We start from the raw sequence: 16745 nt of genomic DNA on the forward strand, positions 1-16745 counted from the left end.
CCTTGTTTCTGACTGTTACTAAAGTTCCATAGTGTGTGCTTCTTTCACATTTTCTTGTGTCTGCAGTACTCTCTTATCACGGGTTTGTGTATTGGCTCCAGCTTTCAGCTGTCTCCAGGAAAGCTACTCTTAACATATTATTATCAATCCCTGTGAGAATGTCTCTGGAATGCTTATCTAAGGGCAAGATTGCTGGGTCATAGGTATAATCACTTTATTTGAGCAAGTGCTGCTAGATATTTTTCCAGAGTAGTCAGTCCTGTCTTTCCTCCATCAACAGAGGCAGGATCCCTATGCTCCCAAGTCCCTGCTGCTCTTTTCAGTATTCAACATTCTGATCTTTGTCACACGCACACAGAATAAGGTGAATAGTTTGAACGTGAGCCTGTCCTCATGTCCTTAGCCATTTTGGTTTCCCTTTAGGTAAGTTTCCTTCTTTACCTACTTTTCTAATTTGTCCGGACTTGGGGGATTATTGCCAATTTGCAGGAGTTCACTGTGTATTCCAGTTATTATTTCCTTATCATATATGGATACTGGAAATGTCTTTTTCTACACTAGATCCTGTCTGTTGAACATAAATCTTAGTTTTTAGGTAATGACATTATCAATTTTTTCCCTTATATGTTTTTGGAATTTTAAGAAATGAATGCTTTTCTGTCCTTAGACCACAAAAAAAATTCCACCACTTTTTTCTATTCGTTTTATAATTTTACCTTTCACATTTAAGTCGCCTAGATTTCTGGAGTCAATTATGTGGTGTGAAATGGTTCTTATCAGTCTGTTCAGTCACTCAGTTGTGTCTTACTCGCTGTGACCTTATGGACTGCAGCACCCCAGGCTTCCCTGTCCATCACCAACTCCCAGAGCTTGGTCAAACTAATGTCCATCAAGTTGGTGATGGCATCCAACCATCTTGTCCTCTGTCGTCCCCTTCTTCTCTTGCCTTCAGTCTTTCCCAGCATCAGGGTCTTTAAGTCAGCTCTTCGCATCAGGTGTTCAAAGTATTGGAGCTTCAGCATCAGTCCTTCCAATGAAATTCAGAACTGATTTCCTTTAGGACTGACTGGTTGGATCTCCTTGCAGTCCAAGGGATTCTCAAGAGTCTTCTCCAACATCACAGTTCAAAAGCATCAATTCTTTGGCGCTCAGCTTTCTTTATAGTCCAACTCTCACATGACTACTGGAAAAACCATAGTTTTGACTAGACAGACCTTTGTCAGAAAAGTAATGTCTTTGCTTTTAATATGCTGTCTAGGTTGGTCATAGCTTTTCTTCCAAGGAGCAAGTGTCTTTTAATTTCATGACTGCAGTCACCACCTGCAGTGATTTTGGAGCCCAAGAAAATAAAGTTTGTCACTGTTTCCATTGTTTCCCCATCTGTTTGCCATGAAGTGATGGGACCAAAGATGCCAAGATCTTTGTTTTTTGAATGTTGAGTTTTAAGCCAGCTTTTTCACTTTCCTCTTTAACTTTCATCAAGAGGCTCTTTAGTTCCTCTTCACTTTCTGCCATAAGAGTGGTCATCTGTGTATTTGAGGTTGTTGATATTTCTCCAGGGAATCTTGATTCCAGCTTGTGCCTCACCCAGCCCAGCATTTTGCATGATGTACTCTGCATATAAGTTAAATAAAGCAGGGTGACAATATACAGCCTTGACGTACCCTTTTCCCAATTTGGAACCAGTCTGTTGTTCTATGTCCAGTTGTAACTTGCTTTTTGACTTGCATATGGATTTCTCAGGAGGCAGGTAAGGTGGTCTGGTATTCTGATCCCTTTAAGAATTTTCCACAGTTTGTTGTGATCTACACAGTCAAAGGCTTTGGCATAATCAATAAAGCAGAAGTAGGTGTTTTTCTGGCATTCTCTTGCTTCTTCTGTGATCCAGTGGATGTTGGCAATTTGGATCCCTGGATCTTCCCAACCCAGGGATTGAACCCAGGTCTCCCACATTGCAGGCAGATTCTTTACCAGCTGAGCCACAAGGGAAGCCCAAGAATGCTGGAGTGGGTAGCCTATCCCTTCTCCAGCGGATCTTCCCAATACAGAATCGAACTGGAGTCTCCTGCATTGCAGGCAGATTCTTTACCAACTGAGGTATCAGGGAAGTCCAAAAATGACAACTGTTTGAAATACAGGAGCCCCAAGGATCTGCTCATAAGTGAAAGTTGCTCAGTTGTGTCCAACTCTTTGCGACCCCATGGACTCTACAGTCCATGGAATTCTCCAGGCCAGAATACTGGAGTGGGTAGCTCTTCCTTTCTGTAGGGGATCTTCCCGACCCAGGGATCAAACCCAAGTCTCCCTCATTGCAGGCAGATTCTTTACCAGCTGAGCCACCAGGGAAGCCCCTTTGGTTTTTATAACATTCACTTATTAAGCACATGTTAATACAGTGCCTACAAAAGGAGTGAAGTTCTTTGTATGCATCTGTGAACAAATATGCCTTCCCAGGTGAGCTTATGCTGTTCTACAAGGTTGGTCCCTACTGGGTTACTGCCACTAGTGTTTTGCTTTAGTGCTCATGTTGAATTCCACAGTTTTATCACATAGTATCAATTAAGAAATAGGCTTTATGGAGAAAGAAAAGACTGACTAGGCTTTAGTCAGCAAGAAAGGAAGACAAAAGCTCTTCATTATTCTGTCATCCCAAACAAAACCTGCTGGGGCCTAGGCATTCTGCTGGTTGTGCATGATGTGTATCTGTTCCAGTTGGGAGCCCCATCCTCTTATTATTATTCTTTCTTGTTATAGGGGAGCTGTGAGAGGAGCCTTTATAATGAGGGAGAAATTAGATCATTTTTGTACCGGAAAGTCTAGATTTGGATGCCAGAATTTAGAGACTAAGTTATCAGAAAACCAGCTCCCCAGCAGTTGGAGATTTTTGGACCTGAGGAGAGTTACAACCCTTTCTAAAGTGAGAAAGAAGACTTACTAGTTTTCCTAGAACTACAGTAACAAATTACTACAAACTTAGTGGCTTGAAAACACCAATTTATTATCATACGTTCCTGAAGTCAGAAGTCTGAAATGGGTCATTCTGGGCTAAAATCAGGTGTTGGCAGAGTTGTATTTCTCCTGGAGGCTCTCGGGGAGGATCTGTCTCCTTTGTTTTTCCAAATTTTAGAGACTGCCTGTCTCCCTTGGATTCTGGCTCTTTTTTTTTTTCCATCTTCAAAGCCAGTCACAGCCAGCCAGTCAAGTCCTCACTTTGAATCTCTCTGGATGTCTTCAGAGTCTTCCTCTCTTAATGATTCTTGTGATTTCACTGAACTCACCTAGATAATCCAGGATAATCTCTGTGTTTTAAGGTCAGCTGATTAGTAAACGTCCCAGGAAGCACAGTTGGTAAAGAATCTTGTCTGCCAGTGCAGGAGATGTAAGAGATGTGGGTTCAATCCCTGGGTCAGAAGATCCCCTGGAGGAAGAAATGGCAACCCACTCCAGTATTTCTGCCTGGGAAATACCATGGGCAGAGGAGCCTGGCGGGCTACAGTGCACGGGGTCGCAGAGTCGGACATGACTGAGCACGCATGCACTACTAGTAAACTTAATTCCCCTTGGTGGTGTGATTTACCTTAATCACAGGTTCTGGGTAGTTACCGTGCCTTGGGAAGTTGAGACCTGGGAAAGCTCCTCCCACTTCCAGAAGCTAAGGGAAGTCCCTAGTCAGGCAAACCAACCTAAGTTCCTGGACTCACTTTTGGACAGTTTTGGTTTTTGCAACTTGACAACGATCCAGCAGAGAAAGAAAGACAATAAATATTAGTGTGTTAGAGGGTGAGTGATATGGGCAAAAGAAAGATGCAAGAGCAAGGAAAGAGGCCAGTGTGGGAGAGGGAGTCAGAGCAGTAATGACGTGGGAATGAGGAGTAGAAGACACAGGACCTTGTCGGCCTTGTGAAGTGGCCCGGGACTTATCCGGGACTGCTGTCAGTCCAAGGAGTGCTGTGATGTAACTTCATGTGTAAAAATGATCACGCTGGCTGTTGTATTGATTGAGAACAGACTAAGGGAGCATGGGCACCAACACAGGGAAACCTGTTAGAGGCTGTTGCAGTGTTCTAGGTGAGGGGTGCTGCTGGCTCTTGTGCTGGTGTCTGTACAGTATAGAGCCCGTCTTTGAGCAAACTGGTAAAGCATGTTGCTTGCATTGATGGACCTCTAGTGTGACAGTGTAGAGCCACAGGCAGCTTAGTCTCACTAACCTGACTAGTTTTCATATAAGGGTGGGCTCAAAATAAGGTTCTGTGCAAAGCATTTGAATGTGGTACCTGATACTCAGTAAATAATGGTTATCATTAAGAGGAATGAATATTTGCCAGTTCTTTATTTTGTCAGATCTTCAAAGTGGGAGCATGGACTCCTTTGCAGATATTAAAGTACCAAATTTAGAGGTCCATTCCTTGTAAGTCAAAGAGTCAAAGGCACTTAAAAGTGCTTTTTTTATCTAGTAGTAAGCTTAGAAAAGTCTACTCTGAACTGAGGGTATATGTGAAATCCAAAGACATGCATTATTCCTTTAAGAATTCGCCTACCAATGAAGGAGATGCAGGTTCGATCCCTGGATGGGGAAGATCCCCTGGAGTAGGAAATGGCAACCCACTCCAGTATTTCTGCCTGGAAGTTTCCATGGACAGAGGAGCCTGGTAGGCTACAGTCCATGGGGTCTCTAATAGATGCAACTGACTGACTGAGCACGCATGTACAGTGAGGTAGTATCAACCTGTAACTTAAGCATTAACACCTTGGAAATGCCCATAAAGGAATACCAACTGTTTTATGCATCACCTAGCATTTTTAAAATTATAATGTTTTAGTATTGGTAGTGCAAATGGTACAAAATGGCACATAATGTATCAATGGTACAAAAATCAATGGAAATTTAATGTAGCCAGTAAAAATTTTACATGTGAAAATTAAAAATAGTTTGATTAAAATGTATAAAACCACACCTGAAAAATAATCATCAAGAATTCTAGTGTATAATCAGGGTAGTAATTCACAGATCTATGATTTTGTTACTTTATTTTGCCATTTGAGAATATTGTACTGGCATATATAAGGTATGTAATTTGTAACATAAATCATAGCTTGGGTTAATTTTTAATTTAGTTTACTCTGTCAGTAATGATTTACAGTAAACTCTGCTAATAAAGTACAACTTTTTCAGCTGACCATTGTAAATTTTTCAACTCCGAGTTGATCCCCCTCACTGCTGCCATGCTGTGTGGCATGCGATTATCTTAGTTCCCCCACCAGGGATCAAACTCATGCCCCTTGCAGTGGAAGCACAGAATACTAACTGCTGGGAATTCCCATGTTGATTTTTTAGGTGCAGGTTTAAATCTGTTATTGAGACCGAACTGCTGTAATACAGTCAACATGCCTTTCACTTGATTTTGAAGTAATCTTAATTAATTTGTTGACTGACACTAGCGTCAAAAACATCCCAGTAAATCCAAGGGAATGATATTGATATCATGTCAGACTGGTAAACACCATTTAAACAAACACTGGTTTATAAATATTGCTTGTGGATTTTCTTTTCTATGTGAAGATTGCTTCCTCCTCTTCTGCTTACCCTCCAGTTTTATTTGAATTGGGCCTTTACTTCCTGTGTAACGTGTCTGCTTATGCATTTCAGAATGTCTTAAAATTTAACTCTTGTAGGGCTGAGCTTTTGAAATACTTCCGCCATGACGAAAAGAGAAGCAGAGGAGCTGATAGAAATCGAGATTGATGGAACAGAAAAACCAGAGTGCACAGAGGAAAGGTTGGTATTTTTTTAATTTACTACTTTTTATATTATCAACATGCCAAATTAAAATTAAGAATCTAGCCAAGTTCTTTGGGGACCTTTTTTCTTTCCATCTGACCTCAGCATTTTGAGGGATAATGTATTGCCTTTTTCCTCTGACTTAATGGCTTTGTAGCTGGGAGGAAAAGATAGTTTTAAACTAAAGATGGTAGTAAGCGTAGCTAATAATGGTCAAGCAATTGATTGTGATGGTTTCTACCCTTCAGGCACTATTCGATTCTTTTTCCTTCTGTCAGTGCTGATTTCTTTTATATCAGTAAGAGTTTAAATTCACAGCCTGAACTAGTTCAACAAATAATAACTATCAGGAGTACATCAATAAATGAGACTCTAATCTGCCCTGGTAGAGACTACCTTATATTTGAAGAAACATACAGGTGTATGAGCCATCATCAGTCAGTTCAGTCACTCAGTTATGTCCAATTCTTTGCAGCTTCATGGACTAGCATGCCAGCCTTCCCTGTCCATCACCAACTCCCAGAGCTTGCTCAAACTCATGTCGATCGAGTCAGTGATGCCATTCAACCATCTCATCTTCTGTCATCCCCTTCTCCTCCCACCTTCAATCTTTCCCAGCATCAGGGTCTTTTCCAGTGAGTCAGTTCTTTGCATCAGGTGATCAGAGTATTGGAGCTTCACCTTCAGCATCAGTCCTTCCTTTAGGATTGACTGGTTTGATCTCCTTGCGGTCCTAGGGACTCTCAAGAGTCTTCTCCAGCACCACAGTTCAAAAGCACCAATTCTTTGGTGGTCAGCTTTCTTTATGGTCCAACTCTCACATCCATACATGACTACTGGAAAAACCATAACTTTGACTAGATGGACCTTTGTCAGCAAAGTAATGTCTCTGCTTTTTAATATGCTGCCTAGGTTTGTCATGAGCCATAATAGTACTAAGCATATAGAGAAGTGAAAGGTGTTAGTTTTTGGAGTAGTAATAGAATACTGCTTACTCCATTAAGGAAGGCGAGCAGTGATAGTGAGTTCAGCATCCAAGGAGAGAATATGAGTAAAAAGAGGGATTTGGGAGTCAAGAAGGATAAGGAAGGTAATGACGAGTTCCTGGTTCACTCTGGAAAGCAGGAGATGGGATAATGTACTAAAAGTAAGAAGGGCTGAAGAGTGGTAGAAAACTTCAAACAGAGGTTTAGAAGAACTCCAGTGGGAATAGACGGATTACTAAGGTTGAGTAGCTTGCTGAATGTTGAGGGTTCAACTGAAATGAAAGACCTGAAATTGTTTAAAAATTGTATTTTATTGTGGTAAGAACATTTAACACAGTATCTACCTACCCTCAGTAAATTTTTAAGTGTACCATATATTATTGTCAGCTGTAGGCACAATGTTGTGCAATAGATCTTTTGCAACTTTTTTGTCTTGCATAGTTGAGATTCTATGCCAGTTAATTAGCAGCTCTTCTGCCCTGAGGCCATGATTACTCATGAAGCCGTGGTTACTCAGGCCACCTCATCTGCTCAGACGAGATGTTTTGCTCTAGCTCAAAATACAAACCTCGTTTTAGTGTCCCCCACCCTGTCCTCTCCCACCATGCCCTGGCATGGAAACGTTTTCCTGGCCAAAAAGGTCTAAAATACCTTGACATGAGTGCACAGGAGACATTAAGTTTTGAATGGAGCTTTTCAGCATGTTTGATTATTGCTATTTTCTGCAGCAGAAGAAACAATAGGCTATTTGCCTCTCTCATTTTCAAATATATACATATATATACCTGTGTATATACATACATACATATACTTATTTATGTAGCACGTTACTCCAAAACTTCGCAGCTTCAAACACCCAACAGTTATTCTTGCACAGAGTTTCTGAGTCTCATCCAGTCAGTTAGCTGGATGGTTCTGGCTCAGAGAATCGCAAGAACTTGCAGTTAAGCTGTCTGTCTGGGCTACAGTCATCTGAAGAGTTGGCCAAGGCTAGCATATCTGTTTCTAAAATCACTCATGAGACTGGTGACAGGACCATTCACTTCCTCAGCACATGGACTTCTGTGTGGGGCGACTCACCACATGGCGGTTGGCTTTCCCTAAAGCAAATGGTCCAAGGGAGCATTCGCCGCAGTGTCTTTTTAAAGAAGCTAATCTAAGAAGCAGTACTTGTATCACTCTGCCTTAGTCCTTTGGTCACACAGTCCAACTTTGGTACAGTTTGGGAGGGAACTGTAAAAAGCTGTAAATATTAGAAGATGAGGATCATTTGAGCTGTCTTGAAGCCTGACATGAATATATTTATGTTTTTGTACGCACATATATGTATAAATGATCCACAGGGTGTAAAGTTTTTACTGTTTGACTTCATAGAGAAAACCTTTGTTGATGTCTCACGTAAGAGGTTGGTAGTTATTGTATTGTAATTACTGTTGCCCCGGGGAGTAGCTATATGAAGCAGGCAGTTACAGCTGTCCAGTTGTAGCAGAGTGCTATGCAGGAATGTAGGCCCAGTGAGGTGAGATCATCTACATTTTCTCAAGGGAAATTGGTAATCAGATTTTTTTATATGGATCTCCCAAGGTTTAAATGATGGCAACAGAATATTAAAACATGTTTTAAATGTTGAGCTTATGTAAAATGGGTCCTTAAAAATCTGTGTTAAAGTGACATCTGACTCTTGTAAAGAGTATTGTTACAAAAAAAAGAAACATATAGCCCACTCTGCTATAGCTGAAGAATTTGTAAAAATATTTACATAGCCAAAAGACCCAATTAATTTATCTTAACAAATAATAATAATAAAATGTTTATTATTTTAAAATAAATTTTTTTTTCAGTCATGAGTGGTCTCTTTTATAAATTTTAAGTTTTAGGAATTTAGGCTACATATATTCACTGAATATCATGTATTTATTGAATTATACTTGGAACTTATGTGAAAATGTAATGACAAATTTTTAAGTACACACTCTTTTTGATAACTGTAAGTGAGATTTAAACCATATTTAAATTAAAAATATGAAACTTGCTTGAATTGTAAATTTACCAATTCAGCAAATACTTATTGGTGTCTACTTTCCATTTGACCTCAAGTAAGGATTCACAAAAGATATATAGAATTACTTACCAAAGATTTTACTCTTAAGGAACTTATGGCTGTTTTTTAGAACTTCGAATATGAAATAAAAATGCAAAAGAGCATGTAGAGAGTTTTAAAGGAAGAATATAATTTTTTAAGGTAAATCTAGACTGATGATAACCAGTAGTTTTCAGATTAGATTAGATGGAAAATATTTTATATAACCTGTATTTTCATGTCTTATAACTTATATTATTGTATTGATTTGGGAAGTAGAGACAGCATACAAGTTTTGAGGAGACTTTTTATATTCCTTTCTGAGCCTAAAATTCTTCAAAATAACTTGGAAATATAAATGCAGACATTTCCCCTTAAATATTGTAGTGTAAGCAAGCAATACTAGTATGCATATACACACACGTCCATATGTGTGTATGTATGTGTGTATATGATGTGGTATATTTGCAAAGGTGCCTTAAATTTCAAGCTTGCATTTCTTTGTGTAATGTGATTTGTTATTAAGTTTGGCAACACTAGTTGATGATGAACCTACCACTATGAAAAGTGTCTGTGCAGAAATGAGTTTCAAAGACCAGAAACGTGTTTTGGAATTGAATTTTGTTTTGAACGTATTGTTGGGTTAATATCCAGGATAAGAAGGTAATTGTTAACCATTGCATTCTTTAACATTGGATCCTCTAACATTATATTCTTCAGCATTGTAGAACAGACCTACACTCCAGCAGAATGTGTAAGTCAGGCCATAGACATCAATGAGCCAATAGGCAATTTAAAGAAACTACTAGAACCAAGACTACAGTGTTCTTTGGATGCTCACGAAATTTGCCTGCAAGATATCCAGGTATTATTTTTTTCTTTTTTGAGATTTGTATTTCAGCATTTATGTCTGCCTTAGAAATGGCTTTGTTGTTATTGTTGGCCTTTTCTAACTATAGCCTTTATCTCCCCTTTATCTCCATTTGACCTATATTTTTATAAAATGTAAGCATTTAGAAATAGAGTTCTTTCAGAAACATTTGTTCCACTTAGAATTATTTTTAAAAGATTGAGTAATAAATCAAACTTTGCTTTTTCACCTGGACAGATGTAAAATGAGAAATTTAAGTACAGTTTAATCAGAGCTTAAATGTAGTGAGAAGCACATTGACCTTGAAAGTTGAACTGTGCCCTCACATCCTATTTCTAGCTAACTTTTAACTTGTTTGTACATCAGTTTCCTCCTCTTTTAGATTTTTGACCAAATGATTTTATATTCCCTTCCATCTTTATTTGCTCCTACAGTAAATTTTGGATAAAAATTTAAATATCACTGTATGTATATTTCGGAGAAGGCAATGACAACCCACTCCAGTACTCTTGCCTGGAAAATCCCATGGACGGAGGAGCCTGGTAGGCTGCAGTCCATGGGGTCGCTAAGAGTCGGACACGACTGAGTGACTTCGCTTTTCACTTTCACTTTTTGCTTTCATGCATTGGAGAAGGAAATGGCAGCCCACTCCAGTGTTCTTCTCTAGAGAATCCCAAGGACAGAGAAGCCTGGTGGGCTCCCGTCTATGGGGTCTCAGAGTCGGACACGACTGAAGTGACTTAGCAGCATATGTATATTTCTTGGAGATTATTGCAATAGGAGTTTACCTGTGGTAATATAATATATAATGTTTGCAGCATATTTATAGTCATGTTTTATGGTATTCTTTCAAGAAAGGGAGTATTTTTATGTATAAAAAGTAGTTGCCTATATACGGTTGCTCAAATAGTTTCTTCGGACCTTTCTTGAACATTTGAATAAGTACTAGGGATTTATGTTGTTTTTTTAATGCTGTCTTATGTATATCATGTCATCTTTTCAAATGTTTGGTTTGGTTTATTCTTCATTCCTCCCCCCTCTGCCTTGTAATATAGCTATTCCACAAATCAGAACTTCTGCCTTAGTTTTTTAAAAATTCAAATCATGTGTGTCGTCTATTTTTAAATAAGATACTGATGTAGAATAAATTGACATGTTTTAATGAAATTTGTGAATTTTAGTTGCCATCTAACCATACTTTTTTTTCCTGGTAAGTCTAATAAACATTAGGGGAGGAGGGAAGTTGCTCTTATAAAGAGAATATATGTGAGTCTAATAATATTGTGATTTAAGGTTTTTCTTCTCTCAGCTGTGAAATAACATAATTTGTAACATAATTCATAGGGGTGAATTAACATAATCTTTTTGGAAGGTAACTTAGTATTTAGTGTCTTAATGTTGCATGTGAAATATTTAGCAGCTTTCTTCAAGGAATTTTCTTAAGCAAACCCCTCAGTGAACAAAGGCGTACATTGCATAGTTGTGCAGAAACTAAAAATATCTCAAATGATCCAAAAATAGGGAATCAGATAAATAAGTTCTGTTGATTAGAATTCAAGGCATCCATTAAAAATAACTGAACTAGGGCTTCCCTGGTGGTCCAGTGGTTAAGACTCCACACTTCCACTGTAGGGGACGAGGGTTTGATCCCTGGTCGGGAAGTTCTGCATGCTGTGAGGTGCAGCCAAAAAATAAATTGGTGAGCTAAAGTTATATGGGCAGTTTAAATTGAATGAAAAAATATTTACAAGACATCTCTAAATTATCTCATTGTTCACATCAGTCTTTGAAGTTGGCATATTCTTAATCATAATCTGCAGATGTAGCAACTGAGATTTAAAAGAAATTAAATAATTTGCCCAGTGTATTAGAGTGCATTGGAATTTGAACCGAGGCCTATGTAACTGTAGAACTCTCTTCAGTTGTTTGAGGCTGACTTTTTAGGAAAGTTTTCCTTGCGTAATTCATTGTCACTTGACTTAACGTTGTTTTTTCTTGTGTGTAAAATTAAGGGGAATTTGGACTCAATCTCTTACTTGTCTTTTAGCTCTGACGTTTGTTGGTGCTCTAGCCTAACTAAGTTATACCTGACCTAACTAAAATGAAAGTATCACCTGCAAAGTAGCCAACCTATCATAGGATCTCAATAAATATTGGTTGAACCTGGGCCACAGCAGTGACAGAGCTAAATCCTAACCACTAGGCCCCCAGGGAATTGTGCTGGAGAAGATTCTTGAGAATCCCTTGGAATGCAAGGAAATCAAACCAGTCAATCCTAAAGGAAACCGACTCTGAATATTCATTGGAAGGACTGACGCTGAAGCTAAAACTCTAATACTTTGGCCACCTGATGCAAAGAGCTGATTCACTGGAAATACCTTGATGCTGGGAAAGATTAAAGGCAGGAGGAGAAGAGGGTGACAGAGGATGATGGTTGGAGGGCCTCATCAACTCAATGGACATGAGTTTGAGTAAACTCTGGGAGATAGTGAAGGACAGGGAAGCCTGGCGTGCTACAGTCCACGGGGTAGTAAAGAGTCAGACAGGGCTGAGCACCTGAATAACAATGCACCGGGCCTTGCCTCCCATGTCCTCAGCCTGCCTTTTTGTCCGTAGAAAAAACTTTAGCCAAAGAATAAGTTTAATCAGAGAAGGTGAAAATGCAGAAACAAAGGAAAACAATCATGACAAAACAAAAATAATTTAGTCACTAAGCAAAGTCAAGGACCTTTAGTTCTTTCTCAAGGACTATAGATAATATTCTGATCCATATCCTGTGAGCTGTCTTATAGATACTAAAACCCCCACCAAGTGGAAGAAGTTTAACTACATGATGACCAGACTGTAGCCACAACATAAACTGCCACAATTCCAAAAATTGACCTTAAGAAAATGGGACTAGATTGACCCTGGAACTAAGATTAACTGTACTTAAAACAACCAAGATGACACTGGTCACACCACCAGTGACCAATTTCAAGATGACTATCAGAGCTGACTGTACTGTTTTTGCATGTAGCCCTCTCCTTCCATCTATAAAAGCTCTTGCCCAGTGATTGTCAGTGGAGGGGAGTCAGCATTTGGATAGGAGTCTGCTCCCCACCAATTGCCAGCATCCCAAATAAAGCAAACTTTCCTTACCATCAATAAATAAATAAATGAATATTGGTTGAATAAATGGTAATATACATAATTTATAATATTGTAGAATTCAGAACTAGCTTTGGGTCTAGGGTATTTTTCATTTCTTCCTGTCTCCCTTCCTCTCTTCAAAAAGAATATGAGGATAGCAACTTATGTTCTCCGTGTCATTTAAAACAAATATATAGTTGGAGTCAGAATGCTTGCCACTTGTGTAATACAGATACAAATGCTTTTATATTTTCAGATGAGTGCTGACTTTAAAGCTGATGAACAATTGAGTTGCGCTTCTCTAAGGAATATGACCCAAGATCAAATACCATGCTTGAGTTTTGTCCTTGTGCCAACTCTTACTAAACTAGCTAGTGTGCTCAGTACCTGAGAGCCCTGTTTCAGAGCTACACAGGCTTTAGCTTCTAGTAGGTAATACCATTACCAGTGTCTACTAGAGAGGGGAAAAATCTCAGTGTTAGGAGAATTTTTAGCAAAATGTCAGACAGAGACTATTGTATTAAGGAGTGAAGCTGCCACGTTTGACCTGTCTATCTGCAGGGTTACACAGTTTGTCTTGTCTCTATTTAAGTTAGATGCAGTCACTTAAGATTTTAGGCTTTATGTATATGGCGATTTTCATTTTGGAAAATACATTTGTACCGATTCCCATATTGGCTGAATTCTAGGAATAAGAGTGGGAGGACTTTGTATCTTCAGCTGTATGTATACACAGAAATATACCTTATTCAAAATAATTTAACAGAAACATGTTTTTAAACTTGATAAAACGTCCAGAAGTCAGAAGTTCTTTTTGTCATTTGTGTGAAAGGCATTCAAAAGCACTGATACCAAAAGGATATGACTAAAGATATTCATAGCTAGGTCAGGTAGTATGGTTGTAAGTCCTTTAACTTTGTTAACTTCATGATCAGAAATTGAATTAACCCTGATCTTAAATGTGTATCCTTGATTATGAAGAGATTTGGCAAGAAGTATATAAATAAATTTGTATAAATTGTCCCCACTAATTAAAAAAACCCTTGCTTATTCATGGCAGATAACTTGCATTATCTTCTACAAGAAATACTTTTGCAGAAATAATAGTTGCCTTTTGGCATTATTTAAAATTCTAAACTAGACTCCAGAGCTAGAGAAAACCACTATTTAAAACAAGTACTGTTTGTGTTGTCCTTAATTGCTACCACAGCAGTGAAATCCTTTTCAGTTTTGGCAAAGAATTAAATGATAATGACAACTTGAATAATTAAATGTGTTCTTGTAATTTAATTAGTATACCTCAGTAATTAAGTCCTGTTTGGCACATCCATTTATATTAAACCAGATGACTGAGCTAAAATAATCTTAATCCTTTTACCATGTTTAGCTGGATCCAGAACGAAGTTTATTTGACCAAGGAGTAAAGACAGATGGAACTGTACAGCTTAGTGTACAGGTAATTTCTTACCAAGGTAAGTTAATTTTAGTGTTGTGATTTAAAATTTTAACTTGTGTTTTTCTAATATGGGAACTCAGTTTTATAAGTTTTAGATGATTGTCTAAGTTAATGTGATGTTATAGTTAAATATTCGAGCTTTTGATTTCATTGTTTATCTGTCAGAATGAAGCAAATTGTATAACACATTCTGCCTACTTTAATCAGGAAAGGATATATTATAGGATAGTAAATAACAGAATCCCAGGGAGGGCTGGAAGAACATGTGCTAGTCGACTTTCTAAAAATGCCTCAGCCACACTACAGAACTGGACTGCCAAGGAAGCTGCTGCTCTGCTGGGATCTGGGAATGCCGCATCTGAAAGCCATCACTATAGCTGTTGGTTGGAACTATGCTCCCTTTTCAGTGATCTACATTAGCCAACAAATGGATTGCTTGTCCCCTTTTAATTCATTTCCAAGTAGAACACTCATGCCAGTAATTCTAGAGTCACATCTGTATTCCTGCAAGGAAATCTAGTCTCTGCAGTTTAGCACACAGAGAGGAATTTGCAAAGGCTGTGGGGTGACCCAGTCAGCCATATTTACTGATCTTTGCAAATACACAAGTTAGAAAATTAGGAAACCATTTTTGGTAGACTGAATTCTAAATGGGCTTGTTGGGATTTCTAACCAGAGTTTTAGACTAATTTTAATCTCTGAACATGTCATTTGTTGTTGTTCAGTCGCTTAGTCATGTCTGACTCTTTGCAACCCCGTGGACTACAGCATGCCAGGCTCCTCTGTCCTCCACTGACTCCTGGAGTTTGCTCAGATTCATGTCCATTGAGTTAGTGATGCTGTGTAACCATCTCATCCTCTGCTGTCCCCTTCTCTTTTTGTCTTCTATCTTTCCCAGCATCAGTCTTTTCCAGTGAATCAGGTGGAACACATACTGCTTACAATTATGTTTCACAAAGCAAAGTTTTTTCCACATTATGAAAGTGGTAATTACCTACTTACAATCCTTAATTTCCCCAGAATTTTCCTATTGTTGGAAACAGGAAAGAAAAATCAGTCTTTCTTTTTTATCTTTAAAAGCTTAGTGACCTCTCAGTGCAAGTGTGTTTAAGAAGAGTTGACTTGATGAAATTTGATGGAGGATTAGCGAATAATTTTTAGGAAAAATTTTTTTCAAAAATTGTAATCTTTTTTTTCTCATGAACATTTGAAAAAAGCGACTTCTCTTTGCACCACCTAATGAGTGAAAGAAGTATATTTTTCTGTAATATAGCTTTTGAAATTGAACCTCACAATAATGAAATTGAGTTTTATTTTCTCTTTCAAGTACACTTTGATTAAATTTTGATGTAGCTTGTAACTGAATCATTGAGCAAATGGTAGCTGTTAAGTTGTATGATAGTTTCTTAAGAACTGTCATTTTACCATAAGTAACTATGATTATTTCATAAAGGGCTAGTTTTAAAACATGTACTTTGTCTTCTACAAAGACAAGGAGTCAGTAAATAATTTTAATTAGCTTAGACTTTTTAAACTTCTAAAGATGAGTAGCTACTCATTTATACGCTCCCTAGTGTAGTTTTAATTTCCTATTACATTTTGGTTCTTTTTCTCTGTTTGTAGGTAAGGTCTGTATGTGTGGTGGTGGTGTTCTTAAATTGTTTTAGATTTATAGAAAAATTGCAAGTGTAGTAAAAGAATTCCTGGATATCCTTCACCCGGATTCTCCAAATGTTAACTTTTATTATTACATTGCTTTATTCTGTCTCTTCCTCATCCCCACATTATTTTTTTTACCTGGTTAAAAATAAGATGTTACTGGTCGGGGATAGACTTGGATTACTGTGATATTGAATGGTTTGCCTTGGAAACAAACAGAGATCATTCTATCGTTTTTGAGATTGCATCCAAGTACTGCCTTTCGGACTCTTTTGTTGACCATGATGGCTACTCCATTTCTTCTAAGGGATCCTTGCCCAAAGTAGTAGATATAATGGTCATCTGAGTTAAATGCACCCATTCCAGTCCATCTTAGTTCGCTGATTCCTAGAATGTCGACGTTCACTCTTGCCATCTCCTATTTGACCACTTCCAATTTGCCTTGATTCATGGACCTAACATTCCAGGTTCCTGTGCAATATTGCTCTTTACAGCATCGGACTTTGCATCTATCACCAGTCACCTCCACGGCTGGGTATCATTTTTGCTTTGGCTCCATCCCATCATGGTTTATGGAGTTATTTCTCCACTGATCTCCATTAGCATATTGGGCACCTACCGACCTGGGGAGTTCATCTTTCAGTGTCCTATCTTTTTGCCTTTTCATACTGTTATGGGGTTCTCAAGGCAAGAATACTGAAGTGGTTTGCCATGCCCTTCTCCAGTGGACCACATTCTGTCAGACCTCTCCACCATGACCCATCCGTCTTGGGTGGCCCCAC

General features: G+C 38.4%; 1 protein-coding gene across 9 annotated transcripts in view; it reads left to right on the forward strand.

Moving 5' to 3' along the window:
* GABPA (GA binding protein transcription factor subunit alpha) overlaps positions 1 to 16745 on the forward strand; it is a 42711-nt gene that overhangs the window by 3586 nt on the left and 22380 nt on the right. For 7 of the 9 annotated variants that reach the window (XM_081557359.1, XM_081557348.1, XM_081557409.1 and 4 more), the window contains exons 2-4: positions 5674 to 5776; positions 9566 to 9710; positions 14236 to 14320. In XM_081557359.1, coding sequence (XP_081413485.1) covers positions 5700 to 5776; positions 9566 to 9710; positions 14236 to 14320 — 307 coding nt within the window. In that variant the 5' untranslated portion in view covers positions 5674 to 5699. Of the gene's footprint in view, positions 1 to 280; positions 424 to 5673; positions 5777 to 9565; positions 9711 to 14235; positions 14321 to 16745 lie in introns of all 9 variants that reach the window. The other 2 variants (XM_081557389.1, XM_081557398.1) reach the window with 1 other exon arrangement.

The sequence above is a fragment of the Giraffa tippelskirchi genome, chromosome 2, assembly GCF_054371585.1.
Source record: "Giraffa tippelskirchi isolate mGirTip1 chromosome 2, T2T-mGirTip1v1.2.pri, whole genome shotgun sequence".
Taxonomy (NCBI): domain Eukaryota; kingdom Metazoa; phylum Chordata; class Mammalia; order Artiodactyla; family Giraffidae; genus Giraffa; species Giraffa tippelskirchi.